The sequence below is a fragment of the Mustelus asterias genome, unplaced genomic scaffold, assembly GCF_964213995.1.
Source record: "Mustelus asterias unplaced genomic scaffold, sMusAst1.hap1.1 HAP1_SCAFFOLD_122, whole genome shotgun sequence".
NCBI classification, from domain to species: Eukaryota; Metazoa; Chordata; class Chondrichthyes; order Carcharhiniformes; family Triakidae; genus Mustelus; species Mustelus asterias.
This window is the reverse complement of record NW_027590160.1, coordinates 910,324-933,441: the sequence shown is the minus strand read 5'-3', so window position 1 is coordinate 933,441 and position 23,118 is coordinate 910,324. Positions and strand designations below refer to the sequence as shown.

The 23,118-nt window shown below is 47.1% G+C and overlaps 3 protein-coding genes across 3 annotated transcripts in view; 2 read left to right on the top strand and 1 right to left on the bottom strand.

The window, feature by feature from the left end:
• LOC144484671 (uncharacterized) overlaps positions 1 to 8,863 on the top strand; it is a 55,485-nt gene extending 46,622 nt beyond the window's left edge. Inside the window, exons 6-7 of the mRNA XM_078203134.1 lie at positions 4,392 to 4,612; positions 5,953 to 8,863. Coding sequence (XP_078059260.1) covers positions 4,392 to 4,612; positions 5,953 to 7,240 — 1,509 coding nt within the window. The 3' untranslated portion in view covers positions 7,241 to 8,863. The remainder of the gene's footprint in view (positions 1 to 4,391; positions 4,613 to 5,952) is intronic.
• The window catches only part of LOC144484656 (uncharacterized), a 41,471-nt gene extending 25,803 nt beyond the window's left edge, over positions 1 to 15,668 (bottom strand). The window contains exons 1-2 of the mRNA XM_078203125.1: positions 15,631 to 15,668; positions 13,773 to 13,817 (exon numbers count right to left, since the gene is read on the bottom strand). The gene's annotated coding sequence lies outside the window, so the exon portion shown is untranslated. The remainder of the gene's footprint in view (positions 1 to 13,772; positions 13,818 to 15,630) is intronic.
• On the top strand, positions 11,450 to 20,610 carry LOC144484670 (uncharacterized). The gene is made up of 3 exons (XM_078203133.1): positions 11,450 to 11,699; positions 17,900 to 18,458; positions 20,589 to 20,610. The coding sequence occupies exons 1-3, from the start codon at positions 11,450 to 11,452 to the stop codon at positions 20,608 to 20,610; spliced, it is 831 nt and encodes a 276-aa protein (XP_078059259.1).
• Positions 20,611 to 23,118: the final 2,508 nt, after the last annotated feature.

Genomic DNA, 23,118 nt, shown 5'->3' with positions numbered 1-23,118 from the left:
TTCGGAGCGCTGCTCCTTCGTCAGATGGAGTGGAAATGTGCTCTCAAACAGGGCACAGAAACACACAAATCAAGTTACAGAATACTGATTAGAATGCGAATCCCGACAGCCAGCCAGATCTTAAAGATACAGACAATGTGGGTGGAGGGAGCATTAAGCACAGGTTAAAGAGATGTGTATTGTCTCCAGACAGAACGGCCTGCAAGTCCAGGAGGCAAGCTGTGGGGGTTACTGATAATGTGACGTAAATCCAACATCCCGGTTTAGGCCGTCCTCATGTGTGCGGAACTTGGCTATCAGTTTCTGCTCAGCGACTCTGCGTTGTCGTGTGTCGTGAAGGCCGTCTTGGAGAACGCTTACCTGAAGATCAGAGGCTGAATGCCCGTGACTGCTGAAATGCTCCCCCACAGGAAGAGAACAGTCTTGCCTGGTGATTGTCGAGCGGTGTCATTGATGAAGACGAACATCTCGCCAAGGCCATCCCCACACACCCACTTCTTGTCTTCAAACAACTGCGCAACCTCAAACAGACCATTGTCCGCAGCAAACTACCCAGCCTTCAGGAGAACAGTGACCACGACACCACACAACCCTGCCACAGCAACCTCTGCAAGACGTGCCGGATCATCGACGCGGATGCCATCATCTCACGTGAGAACACCACCTACTAGGTACACGGTACCTACTCTTGCAACTCGGCCAACGTTGTCTACCTGATACGCTGCAGGAAAGGATGTCCCGAAGCATGGTACATTGGGGAAACCATGCAGATGCTACGACAACGGATGAATGAACACCGCTCGACAATCACCAGGCAAGACTGTTCTCTTCCTGTGGGGGAGCACTTCAGCAGTCGTGGGCATTCAGCCTTGGATCTTCAGGTAAGCGTTCTCCAAGGCGGCCTTCACGACACACGACATACGAACATAAGAAATAGGAGCAGGAGTAGGCCATCTAGCCCCTCGAGCCTGCCCCGCCATTCAATAAGATCATGGCTGATCTGACGTGGATCAGTACCACTTACCCGCCTGATCCCCATAACCCTTAATTCCCTTACCGATCAGGAATCCATCCATCCGCGCTTTAAACATATTCAGCGAGGTAGCCTCCACCACCTCAGTGGACAGAGAATTCCAGAGATTCACCACCCTCTGGGAGAAGAAGTTCCTCCTCAACTCTGTCTTAAACCGACCCCCCTTTATTTTGAGGCTGTGTCCTCTAGTTTTAACTTCCTTACTAAGTGGAAAGAATCTCTCCGCCTCCACCCTATCCAGCCCCCGCATTATCTTATAAGTCTCCATAAGATCCCCCCTCATCCTTCTAAACTCCAACGAGTACAAACCCAATCTCCTCAGCCTCTCCTCATAATCCAAACCCCTCATCTCCGGTATCAACCTGGTGAACCTTCTCTGCACTCCCTCCAATGCCAATATATCCTTCCTCATATAAGGGGACCAATACTGCACACAGTATTCCAGCTGCGGCCTCACCAATGCCCTGTACAGGTGCATCAAGACATCCCTGCTTTTATATTCTATCCCCTTCGCAATATAGGCCAACATCCCATTTGCCTTCTTGATCACCTGTTGTACCTGCAGACTGGGCTTTTGCGTCTCATGCACAAGGACCCCCAGGTCCCTTTGCACTGTAGCATGTTTTAATTTGTTTCCATTGAGATAGTAATCCCATTTGTTATTATTTCCTCCAAAGTGTATAACCTCGCATTTCTCAACGTTATACTCCATTTGCCATATCCTCGCCCACTCACTCAGCCTGTCCAAATCTCTCTGCAGATCTTCTCCGTCCTCCACACGATTCACTTTTCCACTTATCTTTGTGTCGTCTGCAAACTTCGTTACCCTACACTCCGTCCCCTCCTCCAGATCATCTATATAAATGGTAAACAGTTGCGGCCCGAGTACCGATCCCTGCGGCACGCCACTAGTTACCTTCATCCAACTGGAAAAACACCCATTTATTCCGACTCTTTGCTTCCTGTCGGATAGCCAGTCCCCAATCCACTTTAACACATTACCCCCAACTCCGTGTGCCCTAATCTTCTTCAGCAGCCTTTTATGGGGCACCTTATCAAACGCCTTTTGGAAATCCAAAAACACCGCATCCACCGGTTCTCCTCCATCAACCGCCCTAGTCACATCTTCATAAAAATCCAACATGTTCGTCAAGCACGACTTTCCCCTCATGAATCTATGACAGCGCAGAATCGCTGAGCAGAAACTGATAGCCAAGTTCCGCACACATGAGGACGGCCTAAACCGGGACGTTGGATTTATGTCACATTATCAGTAACCCCCACAGCTTGCCTCCTGGACTTGCAGGCTGTCCTGTCTGGAGACAATACACATCTCTTTAACCTGTGCTTAATGCTCCCTCCACCCACATTGTCTGTATCTTTAAGATCTGGCTGGTTGTAGGGATTCGCATTCTAATCAGTATTCTGTAACTTGTTTTTTGTGTCTCTGTGCCCTGTTTGAGAGCACATTTCCACTCCATCTGACGAAGGAGCAGCGCTCTGAAAGCTAATGGTATTTGCTACCAAATAAACCTGTTGGACTTTAACCTGGTGTTATTAAAACTCTTACTGTGTTCACCCCAGTCCAACGCCGGCAACTACACATCATGTCTAAGGACAGAGTCAGGTGATGTTACTCAGGTCAGGTACACAGGTCACTGAAAGTCAGGTACACAGGTCTCTGAAAGTGGCAATGGAGGTGGAGAAGCTAGTCAAGAAGGCATATGACATGCTTGCCTTCATCGGCCGGGGCATTGAGTTTAAAAATTGGCAACTCATGTTGATGCTTTATAGAACCTTAGTTAGGCCGCACTTGGAATATAGTGTTCAATTCTGATCGCCACATTACCAGAAGGATGTGGAGGCTTTGGAGAGGGTACAGAAAAGATTTACCAGGATGTTGCCTGGTATGGAGGGCATTAGCTATGAGGAGAGGTTGGAGAAACTTGGTTTGTTCTCACTGGAGCGAAGGAGGTTGAGGGGAGACCTGATAGAAGTCCACAAGATTATGAGAAGCATGGACAGAGTGGATAGTCAGAAGCTTTTTCCCAGGATGGAAGAGTCAATTACTGGGGGGCATAGGTTTAAGGTGCGAGGGGCGAGGTTTAAGGGAGATGTACGAGGCAGACTTTTTACACAGAGAGTAGTGGGTGCCTGGAACTCGTTGCCAGGGGAGGTAGTGGAAGCGGTAGTGACTTTTAAGGGGCATCTTGACAAGTACATGAATAGGATGGGAATAGAGGGATATGGTCCCCAGAAGGGTAGGGGGTTTTAGTTCAGTCGGGCAGCATGGTTGGTGCAGGCTTGGAGGGCCGAAGGGCCTGTCCCTGTGTTGTAATGTTCTTTGTTCTTTGATCTTTGTACTGAGATGGAAATTGGCAGTCTTGGTGATTATTCAGATATGAGGTCAGGAGCTCAGTTTAGAGTGAAAGCTGTTATTGAGGCTGGGAACAGTCCGGTTCAGTCTCAGACAGTTGTCAGGGAGAAGGATGGAGTCAGTAGTTTGGGAGTGGAGTTTGTAGCGGGGACTGAAGAGAAACAATGGTTTTCTTCTTCCCAGTAGTTAAATGGAGCACATTGCTGTTCATTCAGTACTGGATATCGGACAGGGCAGGACAGTGTGCGAGTTGGAGGGGAATTTGGAGATTATGGTGTCCGCATAGACCTGGTCCTCCTTGGTGTAGAAGTTGAAGGTTTGGAGAATTTTGTCAAAGTTTTAGAATTCAAAGTAGAAAATCACCTCCTTTGTTCCTGCGTCTTTCACCTCTCTCCCCTCCCATAGAGGCCAGAGTCTTGTGTAGGCCCAGACTGGGTGGTAAGTTCCCTTCCCTAAAGGACATTAGTGAACCAGTTGGGTTTTTGTGACAATCCAGGAGCTTCCATGGTCACTTTTTCCTCGTGTCGACCCCACAGATTACCAGATTCATTCAGCTCAATTTCATAACCTGCCTTTGTGTTTTTGTGGGCACTCTCTCACTCCCTTTTCTCTGTTTTAAATTAATTTCATGAGGTATTGAAAGAGGAGGATATGTAGTCAGGAAACTCAAACCAAACATTCACATCAGATGGAGTTGTCCAAATCATGGGATTTTGAACATTGAAGGAAAAAGCACTGTTCACAGTGGGGAAAAACCGTACACATGTTCTATGTGTGGATGAGGCTTCAACCAATCATCTAACCTGTCGAGACACGATCACACCGGGGAAAACTGTGGAAACATGAGGACTGTGAGAAGGCCTTCAGTTACCGTCTAAACTGGAAACTCAGCGACGCAGTCACACAAGGGAGAGGCTGTGAACCGGCTCTGAGTGTGGGTTGTGATTCAATAAGTCAAACAACCAGTTGAAACACCAGCAGCTTCACCTGGGGGAGAGGCCATTCACCTGCTCTGTATGTGGGAAACAATTCACTCAGTCATCATTACCCATGACACAACAGCGAGTTCACACTGACGAGAGACCTTTTAAATGCCCAGACTGTGGGAAGTGCTATAAAAGTTCCCAAGAACTGACATCCCATCAATATGTTCACACTGAAGAGAGGCTGGAATTAGGGGAGAGCATCGATGATGGAGAATTGTGTGACTGAAGGATATTACAGAGAGAGGAGTGGTCGCAGTCATGGAGAAATTTGGAAACAAGAACGGGAGTTTTTAAATGTTAGTGGTTCTTAAACACGAACCTTTATAGGTCAGTGAGCACAGGGGTGATGGGTGAACAAGTCTTGAATAATTACACAGACAGCAGAGTTTTGGATGACCTCAGGATTGCAGCGAGGCTGAATGTGGGAGGCCAGCAAAGAGTGCTCTGGGAGAGTTAAGTCCAGAGGTAACAAAGGAATGGATGAGAGTTTCTGAACAAGATGATTTGAGACTCGGGCGATGTTACTGAGGTGGAAATAGACATTCTGGGTGATGATGAGGATATGTGGCTGGAAGCTCAGTTTGGGATGAGCCAGGACACTGAGGTTGTGAGAAGTCTGGTTCAGCCTCAGACAGTTGCCAGGGAGAGAGAGTGGAGTCTGTTGTGAGGACTGAAGACAACGGCTTGGTTCTTAATATTCAATTGGAGGAAGTTTCTGTTCATCCAGTACTGGATGTCAGACACATCAGGATGGTGTGTTAATGAAAAGGAACTTGGAGATGATGGTGTTCCCATACGCCTGCTTCATTGCTCCATCGAGGTGGTGGAGGTTGTGGGAGTTTGAAATATTTGAAATTCCTTTTTTCCTGTGCTGCCCAATTCTGTCTCGCCCTCTCCTACTTCTGTCTCTCTGCCTCTTCCCCCTCGATCTCTTCTCCCAGATTGTCCAGAGTCTTGTGTCACCCCTGACCAGGGAGCAGGTTTCCTTCCCTGAAGGACATTGGTGAATCAGTTGGTTTTTTTTTAAAGTTAAAAGTTTATTTATTAGTCACAAGTAGGCTTACATTAACACTGCAATGAAGTTGCTGTGAAATTCCCCTAGTCGCCACATTCCAGCACCTGTTCGGGTCAATGCAACTAAGCAGCATGTCTTTCGGACTGTGGGAGGAAACCGGAGCACCCGGAGGAAACCCACGCAGACACGGAGAGCATGCAAACTCCCCACAGACAGTGACCCAAGCTGGGAATCAAACACGGGTCCCTGGCACTGTGAGGTAGCAGTGCTGATCACTGTGCCCCCGTGCCGCCCAATGACAATCCGGCAGTTTCCATGGTAACTTTTTTCCAGTGCCGGCCCCACAAATGACCAGATTCATTCAGCTCAATTTCACAACCTGCCTTTGAGTTTCTGTGGGTTCTCTCTCACTGCCTTTTTTCCATTTAAATCAGTTTCACAGGGTTTTAGAAGAGGAGGATTTTCAGTCAGGAAACACAAAGCGAACATCACATCAGGATCTGATGGAGTCGCCCAATTTATTGTAACCATTGTATCATGATTGGATTTTGAACATGGAAGAAAAAAGCATCGATTGCAGTGGGGAGAATCTGTACGCGTGTTCTGTGTATGAATCATCTGACCCCACGAACCACAAGTGCAGTCACACTGAAGAGAAGCCGTTGAAATGTGGGGACTGCGAGGAAGGATTCCATTCCCCATCTGAACTGGAAATTCACCAGCGAGTTCATGCTGGGGAGAGGCCGTTCACCTGCTCTGTGTGTGGGAAAGGATTCACTCAGTCGTTCAACCTGCTGAGACACCGGCAAGTTCACACTGGAGAGAGACCATTCACCTGCTCCAAATGTGGGAAGGGATTCACTCAGTCATCCAATCTGCTGGTACACCAGAGAGTTCACACCGGGGAGAGGCCATTCACCTGCTCCCAGTGTGGGAAGGGATTCATTCACACAAGCAACCTGCTATCACACCAGCGAGTTCACACTGACAAGAGACCTTTTAAATGTCCAGCATGTGGGAAGTGCTTTAAAAGTTCCCGGGAACTGACACGCCATCAGCAAGTTCACACGGAGGAAAGACCTTTTTACTGTGCAGAATGTGGAAAGGGCTATAAAAGTTCCTGGGAACTGACGTACCACCAACGTGTTCACACTGAGGAGAGACCGTTCAGGTGCTCTCACTGCGGGACTGGGTTCAGGCAATCATCTCAACTCACTGTACACCAGCGAATTCACACTGGGAAAAGGCCATTCACCTGCACGGAGTGTGGGAAGGGATTTAGTCGGTCATCCCAACTCATGGTGCACCAGCGGGTTCACTCTGGAGAGAGACCTTTCAAGTGCCTCGACTGTGGGAATTACTATAAAAGTTCTGGAGAACTGAAATCCCATCAGCATGTTCACACTGACAAGAGACCGTTCAGATGCTCTCACTGTGCAATTGGATTCAGGCAATCATCCCATCTCACTGAACACCAGCGAATTCACACTGGGGAGAGACCGTTCACCTGCTCCAATTGTGGGAAGGGATTTACTCAGTCCTCCCAACTCATGGCTCACCAGCGGGTTCACACTGAGGAGAGACCTTTCAAATGCCCAGACTGTGGGAAGTGCTACAAACGATCTGGAGATCTGAGGTCCCACCAACGTGTTCACACTGACGAGAGGCCATTCATGTGCTCTCAATGTGGGACTGGGTTCAGTCGATCGTCGATACTAATTGAACACCAGCGAGTTCACACTGGGGAGAAGCCATTCACCTGCTCCAAGTGTGGGAAGGGATTCACTCGGAAATCCAACCTGCTGACGCATCAGCGAATTCATAAGTGAAGGCAGGAGTTAGAGTTTGCTGTTAATCACACCCAGGACTGAACAACATTCATTAGGGTCCTATTCTGCTGGTGTTCATAAACTGCAGCTCGGTAATAGGTGTTAATGTTCTGGATAAAATTAAACTGAATCAGTTTTGTGTCAAACAATATGTGGCAAATGTTTTTAATATTAACACAAGTTAGTTGCTTTTGAAGTGAGCTTCCTCTGGACCAAGATTTACTCTGGCTACTTGTTTCCTGTTGTTTCCTTTTTTTTACACTGCTTGGATAGGTATGATCCCATTCAATAAGAACAATATGCAACGAGAGAGTTCGGGGAGTCCATTCAGCCCTCATCATTTGACTGTCAAGTTGACTTGGACGAAATGCATCATCTGTAAGGCTGTATTTATATCACATTCATAGCCCATCCACCAAGTCACAGCTCATACTGAGCCAGAGGATCTACCATTTTACAGCCATAGGGGTGTCACACCATGCCAAATATATGAACATTTCCATTAGTGGATGGAAATGATGGCAGTCTGGGGGCCCAATTGGAGACACAAGCACAGAAATATGGGGGAATTGACCATGTTAATGTGGGGATTTGTCACAAACCTTCGTCTTCATCAATGACATGTTGAAGGCTCCAGAGGAGATGCCGTAGCTTCTCCGCTCCGGGGAAGTACTGGACGACAAAGGGTATTCTGTCCACCATGTCCCGTGTTTGTCTTCTGAGAAGGTCGGTGCGGTTTATCGCTGTGGCACGTCGGAACTGTCGATCGATGAGTTGAGCGCCATATCCTGTTCTTTATGAGGGCATCTTTCAGCGCCTGGAGGTGTCTGTTGCGATCCTCCTCATCCGAGCAGATCCTGTGTATACGGAGGGCTTGTCCATAGGGGGTGACTTCTTTAACGTGTTTAGGGTGGAAGCTGGAGAAGTGGAGCATCGTGAGGTTATCCATGGGCTTGCGGTATAGTGAGGTGCTGAGGTGACCGTCCTTAATGGAGATGTGTGTGTCCAAGAATGCAACCGATTCCGGAGAGTAGTCCATGGTGAGTCTGATGGTGGGGTGGAACTTGTTGATGTCATCATATAGTTGTCCCAGTGATTGTTCACCATGAGTCCAAAGGAAGAAAATGTCATCAATGTATCTAGTGTATAGCATCGGTTGAAGGTCCTGTGCGGTGAAGATGTCTTGTTTGAACCTGTGCATGAAGATGTTGGCATATTGAGGTGCAAATTTGGTCCCCATGGCTGTTCCGTGTGTCTGGATGAAGAACTGGTTGTTGAAGGTGAAGACATTGTGGTCCAGGATGAAGCGGATGAGTTGTAAAATTGCATCTGGAAACTGGCAGTTGTCGGTGCTGAGCACTGAAACGGCCTGAGTGGCCTGCTCATAGTTCATTTGTTCATATATTCTTATGTCTCTTTTCCTGGAAATCTCTCTCTCTCTCTTGGGAATGTGCATCACACAACTTTTCCATTCGCACTGATGATTGAAATCTTTTTGAACAGGGCATCAGTGTTCCTCTGACATTTGATCACTGATGATAGTCATGTCCAAATGAATCAAGATGTTTCTGACTGAAAATCCTTCCATTCTAATCCCTTGTAAATAAAAACATCTATCAAAGCAATGAATGTAAGCACAGGATAGAAATTTGAAACTGATATTCTGGTTGTCACGTAACATTCTCCTCCCTTTCTGGAAAGCATTCTTTCTGGTTGTATCACAACTTGATATTTCTCCTGCTCTGTCCAAGACCACAAGAAACTACAAAGGGTCATGAATGACCTAATCCATCATGTAAACCAGCCTCGTATCCATTGACTCTGTCTACATTTCCCACTGTCTTAGAAAAGCAGCCAGCATAATCAAAGACCTGGACATTCTTTCTTCCACCTTCTTCCATCGGGAAAAAGATATAAAGGTCTGAGGACATGTACAACCAAATCAAGAATAGCTTCTGCCCTGTGGCCATCAAACTTTTGAGTGGAACTATCTCACATTAATTTGATCTTTCTCTATATCCTAGCTATGACTGTCATACTCCATTCTGCACCCTCCTCTTTCCTTCTCTTTGTCAGTAAAACGTACAAGAAACAATACTTCGCACTGTCTACTAATACATGTGACAATAATAAATCAAATCGAATCAAATTTCAAACTTTAAACATCTGCCTCCTCCCTATCAATTGTAAGCCTAATTCTTTTGACCATCCTCCTTATTTTTCCCCAGTTCTCCCCCAAGGACGCTGCTGACTCTGGGGTTCAGTTTCACATTGAGCTATTCCACTCCCCAATATGTCACCCAGGTGTCTAAATTTTTACACCTGAATTTTGCGAAGGCGGCTTCGCTATCAATTCCAGTGACTACCCAGATGTGCATTATATCCGGATGGGGTCACTTCGCCTCCTCCCCATCCCATCCATCGCAGTCCCAGGTGTTTGGAGACTCGGCTCCGGCCGAGTAATGGCGGCCGCGGCTCCCACAATCCCCCGCGCTGAGGAAATCGCTCTATTCACCGGGTGGGACTGCGCATGATGAACCCAGAGAAGTTCTGCGCATGTGCGGAGGATAGCGTTTCCCATTGGCCAACAACTTCGAGCGATCCAGGGTCAAAGTGTCTCCCACTCACTTCCGCTGCACCACTGTCTTCATGAGGGGCATTGACCAATGGGAGGAATTGGAGGACCGGAAGGACACTGGTCCTCCAGCCAATCAGAGTGCGGGCTTTGTGACAATGCAGATTGGATTTCAGACAGACGGAAACCTCTTCCTGTCGTCAACATCTGTCAGTAAAACACTTTGTTTTCTTCTCTCCTTTTTCTTCTCATTCTGGGGTTAAATTGGGGACTTGCAGCAACTGAAGGGAAAGGAAGTGAATTCAGGGAGCTGCAGACTCTGGAAAGGTTGGCCCAGGTATCTCTCTCCCTCTTAAAGACATTGCCATCCTTTGCTTCCTCAACTTGTCACATTTATTTGTCTGGTTAAGAGGATGGTCTCTTTCCTAATGTTCACAATTTAAAGGGGTGATTTCCCGAGGAAATAGCTGAAATTTAAGGGGCAGTAAATTAATATAGGACAGAGATGTGTGCAGTCTTGTAAGATGATACAAATTAGATATATTATGCATGGTCCAGTAATAAAGTTCATTTTTTATTATTTTTAGTTTTCTTAATACTGTAACTAAGTCGTTTATTTTCAGTAATCGGGTTGTTGTATCACACAAGGAGTCCATTCAGCAACTCAAGTCCATGCTAACTCTCTGTAGAGCAATCCAGTCAGTCCCATTCCCCCTTAAGTTCATAAGATATAGGAGCATAATTAGGCTATTTGGCCCATCGAGTCCACTCCGCCATTCAATCATGGCTGATATGCTCCTCATCCCGTCTGTATCCCTGTTCCCCTGCCAGTCTATTTTGACTGCCCATCTAATTTCATTTTGAAATATTGAATGTATCAAAATGCACCGCCCTCATAGCCAAACAATTGATATTCAAGAACGTTCACTGTTGAAATAGTGTTCTATCTCATAGCCTTGCTGTACTTCTATTTATTAAACTGGTCCCCTATGTTACATACATTTTACTTCACTAAGTATATTTAGGCATTTAGACTAGCAGCCTGCATGAAGATATCTCAGTACTGGAGAAGAAGCAGTGAGCATGGATTTGTTGATCAGCATGAATCAACACCTTCAGGAGAATTGGAAGGGTGTGTTATATATACAGCAGAGTGAGGATACAGGGATAGTGTGTGGGATGGAGATGTACAGATCCAGAGGAATGAGAAAGGAAGAAATGTTCCACAGAAACTAGAATTGTCTATTCTGAATTTCTGTTTGATACTGACAGTGATGACTTTTGTAAACTCATTTTACAGGAAGTTATAAGGGGAAGATTTGCTGCCAGCAATCTCAAAACATGTTAAGGCTTAATAGAGTCACTCAAATGATCAGAACCTGAATATCATCAGTCCTTGAATCTCGAAGAAGAAATATTTATCTGTTTTTTCTGTCACATCAGTGTGACTGGAAAGGCACCAAGAAACACAGAACTGAGTGAGAGTGTCCAGTACCCTGATTGTCAAAAGACCAGTTACACAGACTGCAAAAATATCACATCATTTACAGCGGGGACAGACGTACACATGCTCTATGTGTGGATGAGGATTTAACTGATTGTTAAACCTGGAAAGACACAAGGACATCCACACCATGGAGAAACCGGGGAAAGATGAGGATTGTGGTAAGGAATTCCGTATCCCGTCTGCACTGCAAACTCATCAACATATTCGCACTGGGGAGAGACTGTTTCCCTGCTCCAAGTGTGGGGAAGGAGACTGCTCCCCATCTGCCCTGAAGATTCATCAATGCAGCCACACTGGGGCGAGGCCCTTCATCTGCTCTGAGTGTGGGAAGGGTTTTCTCCAGGCAGCCGACCTGTGGAATCACCAAGCAGTTCACAGTAGGGAGAGGCTGTACACCTGCTCTGAGTGTGGGAAGGGATTCACTCAGTTATCCCACCTGCTGACACACCAGCAAGTTCACACTGGGGAAAAGCCGTTCAACTGCTCTGAGTGTGGGAAGCAATTCAATCATTCATCTGAACTTTTGAATCACCAACAAATCCACACCGGAGAGCGACCATTCACCTGCTCCGACTGTGGAAAGGGTTTCACTCAGTCATCTCACCTGCAGATACACCAGCGAGCCCACACTAAGGAGAGGCCTTTCAACTGCTCTGAGTGCGGGAAGTGTTTTATTCAATTATCACACCTAGTGACTCACCAGGGAGTCCACAGGAGGGAGAGGCTGTTCCCCTGCTCCGAGTGTGGGAAGCGTTTTATTCAGTTATCACACCTAGTGACACACAAAGGAACACACACAAGGGAGAGGCCATTCAGCTGCCCCGAATGTGGGAAACGTTTTATCCAATCGTCACACCTAATGTCACACCAGGGAGTTCACAGCAGGGAGAGGCCATTCGTCTGCTCCGAGTGTGGGAGGCGTTTTATTCAATCATCCCACCTAGTGTCACATCAGGAGGTTCACACCAGGGAGAGGCCATTTACCTGTTCCGAGTGTGGCAGGGGATTCATTCAGTTATCCGACCTGCAGAATCACCAGCAAATTCACACCGGGGAGAGGCCGTTCACCTGCTCTGAGTGTGGGAAGGGATTCACTCGTTCAGCTAACCTGCAGGCACACCAACGTGTTCACACCAGGGAGAGACCATTCACCTGCTCTGAGTGTGGGAAAGGATTCGCTCTTTCATCTTATCTGCAGAGTCACCAGCAAGTTCACACTGGAGAGAGGCCGTTTATCTGCTCTGAGTGTGGAAAGGGATTCATTCAGTCATCCCACCTGCAGACACACCAACGAGTTCACAAGGATTCACAAAGGGATTCACTCAGTCATCCCACCTGCTGAGACACCAGTAAGTTCACAAGTGATGACAGGGGTTGGATTCTGTTGTTATTGCTGCTGTTAATCACATCCAGGACTGAACCATGTTCATTCTGACAGTTGGTGAAGTGGGAGGGTTGGAGAGTTTCTTTCTGTTGGACTGGCCGGTCTCACAACTTTGTTTCCAGTGGGTTGATCTCTTTGAGTTTGGGAGAGCACATTTCCACTGAAATGATTCGCAAAAAAAAAAGCTGATGAATGTGCCAACTCGACACAGCCACCCAAGGCTGGAATCGAACCCGGGTCCCTGGGGCTGTGAGCCAACTGGTCTAACCACTGTGCCACCCATATCATGGACCCCCAGCAAAACTGGAATCAATGGATATCAAGGGGCAAACTCTCTGCTGGTTGGACTTATACCTGGCAATTAGGAAGATGGTTGTGGTTGTGGAGGGTCAGTCATCTGAGCTCCAGGACATCAATGCAGGGATCTCTCAGGGTAGTGTCCGAGGCCCAACCATCTTCAGCTGCTTCATCAATGACCTTCCCTCCATCATAAGATCAGAAGTGGGGATGTCCACCAATGAATACACAATGTTCAGCACCATTTGTGACTCCTCAGATACTGAAGCAGTCCATGTCCAAATACAGCAATATCCAGGCTTGGACTGACAAGTGGCAAGTAACATTCATGCCACATAAGTCCGAGGCAATGACCATCTCCAACAGGAGAAGATCTAACCATCACCCCTTGAGATTCAAGGGCATTACCATCACTGAATCCCCCTTCCATTATCAACATCCTGGGGGGTTACATTGACCAGAAACCCATAGATACTGTGGCTACCAGAGCAGGTCAGAGACTGGCAGCCCTGAGGAGAGTAACTCACTTTCTGACTCCCCCAGCCAAAGCCCGTCCACCATCTACAAGACACAAGTCAGGAATGTGATGGAATACTCTCCACTTGCCTGAATGAGTGCAGCTCCCAACAACACTCAAGAAGCTCAAAACCATCCAGGACAAAGCAGCCCCACTTGATCAACACACTAACCACAAACATTCACTCCCTCTACCACCGACGGACAGTAGCAACAGTGTGTACCATCTACAAAATGCACTGCAGGAACTCACCAAGACTCCTTAGGCAGCATCTTACAGACCCAGGAACATTACCATCTAGAAGGACAAGAGCAGCAGATACATGAGAATGTCACCACCTGGAAGTTCCTCTCTAAGTCACTCATGTCAGGAAAACAGAGGTAGTTTTAAGTGATCTATGTTTGTGTTGTTAAATATTAGAAATAAAGTATAGATTTAAGTAAGTTTGATTTAGTGTTTCTGTGTAGGAAGAGTAGAACTTTGGTTGGATTCATGTTGAACAAAGGTGTTTGCATGTGTGGGGGATAGGTTTCAATTGAAATTGTATTCCTGTTGTGCTGAGAGAGTTTATGGCATGAAAAATAAATGTGCAGTTGGAGAAATAATGCATTGTTGCATAGTAACCAGGGGCACCTTTAGGGTAGAAGGTTTTTTGAGTGTAGTATTAGTTGAATTTATAGTCTTTGGTCGTGACTTTTAAGGGGCGTCTTGACAAATACATGAATAGGATGGGAATAGAGGGATATGGTCCCCGGAAGGGGAGGGGGTTTTAGTTCAGTCGGGCAGCTTTTACTCTTAATATAGCTGTAGAACATCTTGGAATTTTCTTTAATCTTATGTGCCAGATCCATATCATACCCTCTTTTTGTCCTCCTGATTTCCCTCTTCAGTATTTTCTTACACTTTTTATAGTCAGAGTGATTCACTTGTCCCCGATTGCCTAAACCCAATGTATGCTTCCTTCTTTTACCTGACCAGAGCCTCAATCTCCCTTGTCTGCCATAGAACCCTAAATTTACCATTCTTTCCCTTCATCTTAACAGGAATATACTGCCCTGGACTCTTGATATCACACTTTTAAAACCTCCCATTTGCCAGTCATTCCTTTCCCTTCAAACAAACTCACCTAATCGACATCTGCGAGGTCCTGCCTAATGCCCACAAAAGTGGCCCTGCTCCAGTTTAGGGCCTTGACCTGTGGACCTGTCCTATCTTTCTCCAGAACTATTTTGAAACTATTGGTGCTCCCAATAGTGCTCCCTGACTGACACTTCAGTCACTTGCTCGACCTCATTTCTTAACTGTCTAATAGAAAGTGAGTCCAGGAATTGATAATGAAAAATAAGGAGCTGGGAGATGAATTGAACAAGTATTTTGCCTCGGTGTTCACAATAGAGGATACAGTTAAAACTCAGAAACAGCTGGAAATCAGAATAGTAATTTATTAATAATAATGAATAATAAAATACAGTGCAGGAGGAGGCCATTCAGCCCATCGAGCCTGCACCGACAACAATCCCATCCAGGCCCTATCCACATATTTCCCTGTTAATCCCCCTGATACCAAGTGACAATTTATCATGGCCAATCCGTCTAACCGGCACATCTTTGGACTGTGGAAGGAAACCGGAACACCCGGAGGAAACCCACACAGACACGGGGAGAATGTAGAAACTCTGCACAGACAGCGACCCGAGGCTGGAATTGAACCCGGGTCCCTGGCGCTGTGAGGCAGCTGCACTAACCACTGTGCCACCGGGCCACATGTCAGTGCCATCGCCCGACTCCAGCCCAGTCTCAGCTCATCTGGAACCCTCATCCATTTCATTGTGATGTCACACACTCACACCCATTCCATTGTGACATCACACTCTCACCCATTCCGTTGTGACGTCAGGGCTTCACTCTCCGATCACAATCCCTGCCGGCCTCCCACATGCAGCCTCAATGGCGGCAGTCAGCCCGGGTCGAACACTACAAGCTGCAGCTCCATTTGGTACAAAGGGGGGGACCGGCAATTTCACTTCCGGGGTCTGGGTTTGAACAACATGTTTACAAAGTCTCTCCACCCACCCGCCACATTTATCATTCCCCGCACGCCGCCCTCTACCTCGTATTGATCTGACTTCCAAGTTAAAACCATCCGCCTTTCCGTCGCCATTACCCGCACTGCGCATGCTTCAGATCCCGCCCCTTATTCACTCCGATTGGTTGGAGGACCAGCCGCTCCCGCTCGGTCCTCCAGCCCCGCCCCCTCTTTCTATTGGTCCGGAGCTGCCGTCAATCAGTGCCCGGGTATTGTGATGTGGAGCATGCGCAGTGTCATTGCTGTCCTTGGCGCTTGTTTGTCCCGGAGAAGCGGAGTCAGCGTTAGGCGGTGGCTGGGAGGATTTGGAAACACTTTGTGGATCCGCAAACCCTTCAGAATCATTGTCAGCTCCCTGGTTTGCAGCTGCAGGGCTTCTCCCTCCCTCCCTCCCGGGAACAGGCCCAGGTTAACGGCCCCATCCTGGCTCAGCCACTGGAGGATGGTTCACATCAGAGGATGGGGGAGGGGGACAATAAATAAGAGGTTACACTTTGGCCTCAAATCAATGAGGACTCTGATCTCTGGGAAGGAAGGAAACCCTGGGAGGTGGGCGGGGAGGGTTCACAAACACCCGCTGGAGGCCCCAACACCCCCAGTAAAAAGCTGCAGCTCCCGAGTTTGCAGCTTTTTCCCGGGAGGGAGTTGGGGAAGTTTTGTGGAGACAATTCCTGGCTGGTTCAGTTAGTGGTTCCTGGAGCTCAGAAACCCCGAGTTAGAATCCTGAACCCCACAGTGAGTGGTTGTTTTATTAAATACTTTTTATTTATTCATCATCTGTTGAAGAAAATATTAATTTGTTTTGAAAAATCATTTTATAGCATTTGTGAAAATACCCATTAAAACAGCAATTCTCCCAATGTATTTCATAGGATCCCTACAGTGCTGAAGGAGGTTATTCGGCCCTTCGAGTCTGCACTGACAACAATCCCACCTCGGCCCTGTTCCCGTAACCCCACATATGTAACCTGCTAATCCCTCTAACCTACTCATCCCAGGACACTAAGAGGCAATTTAGCATGGCCAATGCACATAACTGGCACATCTTTGGACGATGGGAGGAAACCGGAGCATCTGGAGAAAACGCACGCCGACATGGGAAGAACGGGCAGACTCCACACGGACAGTGACCCAAGTTGGGAATCGAACCCAGGTCCCTGGAGCTGTGAGGCAGCAGTGCTAACCACTGTGCCGCCTACATTGCTGATGAGAATTTTAATTTACTGACTTGGGAATTAGTTCTTGGGAATAGTCATTCTGAAAATGACCATTAGAATGTGTTTTTAATTTACCCCATAATGCCAGATTTCAGTTTGCATTTCAAAATTGAATTGAGAATGTCTGAGAGCAAATGGTAAAATGAGGTTTGAGACACCAGCTGCAATTATTTTCTGTGACTGATGATACCTTTGTCCCTGTGCAGGAGGTAATTCCCCTGCTGTTGTGGCACAAATAAAATGGAGCCTTTCCTCGGAACAGGCCCATGTTAATGGTCACCGTGGTGTTTCATTGGTGAGCAGAGCACATGTGACTATTGTGGTAACAACAGAGTCAGTGGGGCTGCACGTCCCCTGACTTGGAAGGAAAATAATTGACTCCTTGATTGTACTCTCAATCTGCACATGGTCTGGAGGACTGAATCCAGCTGGAGGGAGAGGGAGCTGGGCTCAGAGTGGAGATGGGGCAATGAGTTTGATTTCAGCTCAGGGACAAGAGAGAGTGTGTGGGATGGGGATTACAGCTCAAGATAAATGAGATAGAGAAATGTTTCGTGGAAACTGAAATTGTCAGTTCTGAAGTAGTTTTTTAAAACTCTTTTTGCAGGGAACTAGAAGAGGAGGATTCACAGACATTCGATTCATCATGACCTGCTTTTGACAGTGATTGCTTATGATTGCTTTTGACAGTGGAGGGAGAAATAGTTCCCTGTTTTGTCAGTGGAAGAAATTTTCAAAATTCAATGTGACAGAAAAAGAACTGAGACACACACACCCGAGTGAGAGTGCTCCAGTGAACTGACTGTGAATAGAGCTTTCACCAGTTACACAGCCTGAAAAACACCACACCATTCACAGTGGGGAGAAACCATACACATGGTGTATATGTGGATGAGGCTTCAACTAATCAACCAACCTGGAGAGACAGAAGGACACCAGCACCATGGACAAACCGTGGAAATGTGAGGATTGTGGTAAAGGATTCAATTATCCATCCCGGTTGGAAACCCATCGATACGGTCACATTGGGGCTGAGAAAATGGAGAAACCATGGAAATGTGATGATTGTGGTAAAGGATTCAATTATCCATACTTGCTGGAAAGCTATAGACACAGTCACACTGGAGAGAGGCCATTCATCTGTTCTGTGTGTGGGAAAGGATTCACTACCTCATCCCACCTGCTGTTACACCAGCGAACTCACACTGAGGAGAGGCCGTTCAGCTGCTCCACCTGTGGAAAGGGGTTCTCATGTTCATCCAACCTCAGTGCACATCAGCGAGTTCACACTGGGGAGAGATCGTTCACCTGCTCCTTGTGTGGGAAGGATTTTGCTGGGCCATCCGGTCTTTGGTCACACCAGCGAATTCACACAGGAGAGAAACCAGTCATCTGTTCTGTGTGTGGTAAGAGATTGACTCTGTCATCTAACCTGCTGTCACACCAGCGAGTTCACACAGAGGAGAGACCGTTCAGCTGCACTTCCTGTGGAAAGAGGTTCAGGTCTTCATCCAACCTCAGTGCACACAAGCGAGTTCACACTGGGGAAAGGCCGTTCACCTGTTCCACGTGTGGGAGGGAATTCACCAATTCATCCGGCCTCCTGTCACATCAGCGAATTCACACTGAGGAGAAGCCATTTATTTGCACATATTGTGGAAAGAGTTTCAGGCAGTTATCAATCCTCACTGCTCATCAACACACTCACACTGGGGAGAGACCATTCACTTGCTCCATGTGTGGGAAGGGATTCACTCAGTCTGGCAGCCTGCATTTACATGAGCTCACCCACACTGGGGAGAGGCCATTCACCTGCTCTGTGTGTGGGAAGGGATACACTCGGTCATCCCACTTGCTGACACATCTGCAAGTTCACAATTGTCAGCAGGAGTTGAATTTTGCTATTACTGCAGCTGTTAATCACATCCAGGATTGATAGTCTGACAATATTTGGTTTGTTTCTGCTGACATTAACAATCGCTACAACTGGCTGAAGTTTAATATTCTGAAATGTCACTGATTTTCAGGGCTGCTGTGTCCCTTTTTAAAAGCAAGCACCATCTGTGAGTTTTTTTAATTCAGGAACTCTCAACAGGACCCGGCACTGCACTGGCAAAGATATTCATAGTAAGAGATTTAACAACACCAGGTTAAAGTTCAACAGGTTTATTTGGTAGCAAATACCATTAGCTTTCGGAGCGCTGCTACTTCGTCAGATGGAGTGGAAATCTGCTCTCAAACAGGGCACAGAGACACAAAATCAAGTTACAGAATACTGATTAGAGTGCGAATCTCTCCAGCGAACCAGGTCTTAAAGATACAGACAATGTGAGTGGAGGGAGCATTAAGCACAGGTTAAAGAGATGTGTATTGTTTCCAGACAGGACAGCCAGTGAGATTTTGCAAGTCCAGGCAAGCTGTGGGGGTTACTGATAGTGTGACATAATCCCAAGTTCCTGGTTTAGGCCATCCTTGTGTGCGGAACTTGGCTATCAGTTTCTGCACAGTGACTCTGCGCTGTCGTGTGTCGTGAAGGCCGCCTTGGAGAATGCTTACCCGAAGATCAGAGGCTGAATGCCCGTGACCGCTGAAGTGCTCCCCAACAGGAAGAGAACAGTCTTGCCTGGTGATTGTCGAGCAGTCTTCATTCATCCGTTGTCGACGCGTCTGCATGGTGCTGGCAGCTAATTAGTGGAAAGTATCACTCGTGTAACCACGACATAGTCACAGAATGAAACAGATTAGTGTTCCCTCTGTATTGTGCAGCCTTGTGATTGTGCTAAAGGCCATCACTTTCAGATCTGAAAAGTGCCTGGGTCAAGGTCAAATTACCCCAGAAAGGGACATTTTCTCTCAAATCTGAAGCAACAGGTGAAGCAAATCATTTCACACTGAAACACATCTTCAACGTTGCGGTAGTTTGTTCAGTTACACACTTGGTGGTCACGTGACTCTGGTTGCAGCATTCCTGAGCCTCATTGGAGGGATTCCTCATGAGCCGAGTTTGAGGAGAGTATCTCTGGCCTCCAGTGATGCAGCCGCTGAATCTATTCCTGGAAAAAACACATTTGGAATATTGTGATAATGCTGTCTGAATCCATCAGGACAATTTTGTATCCAAGTGTGGGGGGATAATGTTCACTGTTTTATATTCGGGTCTGGGGGATAATGTTCACTGTTTTATATTCGGGTCTGGGGGATAATGTTCACTGTTTTATATTCGGGTCTGGGGGGGATAATGTTCATTGTTTTATATTCGGGTCTGGGGGAGATAATGTTCACTGTTTTATATTCGGGTCTGGGGGATAATGTTCACTGTTTTATATTCGGGTCTGGGGGATAATGTTCACTGTCTGGGGTTTGTGAGCTCGGGTTGATTCTGCCTATGGTGCATTCTCAGTTGTCAGAGCCCTCATTAAAAGCCATAATTTCCAGTCAGTGACTGAGTTGTCTCTGATGGCATGGAGAATCAGAGTGGGGGTAATGTGCTCATGAACAGCACTGGGTTGGAATTAGTATAAAATAAACCCAGACTACACCAGGTAATTGTGAGAACATTAAAACTATCACAAAAAATCATAGCACCATGTTGGAAAACAGAATACTTTGGCTCAATCTTTGATCAATTTTGTTTGATTCAATATTTTGAGTGACTTGTTGGATTGCTGGTTATTTTCTAACGGCAGCTCAGCACCATCATTTTGACCATCAACTCGGCCCCGGTGACTGCTGCATTTTTCTAGCACCTTCTGTTTTAATTTTTAGTGGAACTTTAATATCTGCTTAGTACACAGGCCAATTTATCTTTCTAGGGGTGAGTGTGTCTGAGAGGTATGCAACTGGAAAACATTTTCTATTCACCTCCTGCATTGCTGCAGTATATATACATTGTTCTCGCTCTGCCAGCAGGGCTGTGGGATTAATTGGACAGATCTTAAAGACAGCCCGACTGGGCAGGATGAGCCAAATGGTTTCCATCTGTGATGTATCATTCCATAAAACAGAATATTCAGCATCAGGAGAAAGAAAGTGAACGAAACCAGTCTCTGTGGGATTTACCCAACCAGCATGAGCTCCTTCAGGAGAGCAAAGAGAGGGGAGGAAACCAGTGGGAAAAGTTTTAAAACCTCGGGGTATTCCCACAGGAGAGCACTGGTTTAAATCAATTTTAGAAATGGAGAATGGCAGCGCACAAATTCCAAGGAATGCATTTTTAAAAATTATTTGATCCTAATTGCACAAGATAATTTTCTATTATTGTCTTTGACAATGACGCCGTTAATTCCCAGGTGTCCCTGCGGGTATGAACGTGTCCTATTCATTCCACAGGAGTCCATTGCGCAGGCGCAGTGCTATATCTGGAGCGTGCGCAGTGTCACTTTGCCCGGAGCCCTGTGAGTGCGGGAGCCGCTTTTTTCAGCGGGTGAGTCGGTGGGGCTGCGGGAGAAATGGAGCCGGGAGTCGGGGCAGGGAGGGAGCTCTGGCTTCACAAACACCCGCTGTGGGCCGCACGGCCCGAATAGACCCTGCAGGTCCCGGGTTTACAGCTCCAAGGCTTTAATCTCGGTAAGAAGTTTAACACCAGGTTAAAGTCCAACAGGTTTATTTGGTAACAAAAGCCACACACCAAATAACCTGTTGGACTTTAACCTGGTGTTGTTAAACTTCTTACTGTCTTTACCCCGCCCAACGCCGGCATCTCCACATCATGACTTTAATCTCGGGAAGAAGTTTAACAACACCAGGTTAAAGTCCAACAGGTTTATTTGGTGAGTGGCTTTTGTTACCAAATAAACCTGTTGGACTTTAACCTGGTGTTGTTAAACTTCTTCCCGAGATTAAAGCCTGGGAGCTGTAAACCCGGGACCTGCAGGGGCAGCACGGTAGCACAGTGGTTAGCACTGCTGCTTCACAGCTCCAGGGACCCGGGTTCGATTCCTGGCTTGGGTCACTGTCTGTGTGGAGTTTGCACATTCTCCTCGTGTCTGCGTGGGTTTCCTCCCACAGTCCAAAGATGTGCGGGTGAGGTTGATTGGCCATGCTAAAAATTGCCCTTAGTGTCCTGAAATGTGTAGGTTAGAGGGATTAGTGGGTAAATATATAGGGATATGGGGGTGGGGCTTGGGTGGGATTGTGGTCGGTGCAGACTCGATGGGCCGAATGGCCTCTTTCTGTACTGTGGGGTTTCTATGGTTTCTATGATTTGGTAGCAAAAGCCACACAATCTTTCGGAGCCTTAAGCCCCTTCTTCAGGTGAGTGGGAATTCTGTTCACAAACAGGGCATATAAAGACCCAAACTCAATTTACATGAATAATGGTTGGAATGCGAATACTTACAGCGAATCAAGTCTTTAAGATACAAACAATGTGAGTGGAGAGAGCATCAAGACAGGCTAATAAGATGTGTATTGTTTCCAGACAGGACAGCCAGTGAAACTCTGCAGGTCCAGGCAGGCTGTGGGGATTACAAAGAGTGTGACATGAACCCAATATCCCGGTTGAAGCCGTCCTCATGTGTGCGGAACTTGGCTATCAGTTTCTGCTCAGCGACTCTGTGCAGTCGTGTGTCGTGAAGGCCGCCTTGGAGAACGCTTACCCGAATATCAGAGGCCGAATGCCCGTGACCGCTGAAGTGCTCCCCGACAGGGTGAGAACAGTCTTGCCTGGTGGTTGTCGAGCGGTGTTCATTCATCCGTTGTTGTAGCGTCTGCATGGTTTCCCCAATGTACCATGCCTCGGAACATCCTTTCCTGCAGCGTATCAGGTAGACAACGTTGGCCGAGTTGCAAGAGTATGTACCGTGTACCTGGTGGATGGTGTTCTCACATGTGGTGATGGTGTTCTCACATGTGGTGATGGCATCTGTGTCGATGATCCGGCATGTCTTGCAGAGGTTGCTGTGGCAGGGTTGTGTGGTGTCGTGGTCACTGTTCTCCTGAAGGTTGGGTAGTTTGCTGCGGACAATGGTCTGTTTGAGGTTGTGCGGTTGTTTGAAGGCAAGAAGTGGGGGTGTGGGGATGACCTTGGCGAGGTGTTCGTCTTCATCAATGACATGTTGAAGGCTCCGGAGGAGATGCCGTAGCTTCTCCGCTCTGGGGAAGTACTGGACAACGAAGGGTACTTTGTCCACCGTGTTCCGTGTTTGTCTTCTGAGGAGGTCGGTGCGGTTTTTCGCTGTGGCGCTTCGGAACTGTTGATCGCTTAGTTGAGCGCTATATCCTGTTCTTATGAGGGCATCTTTCAGCGTCTGGAGGTGTCTGTTGCGATCCTCCTCATCCGAGCAGATCCTGTGTA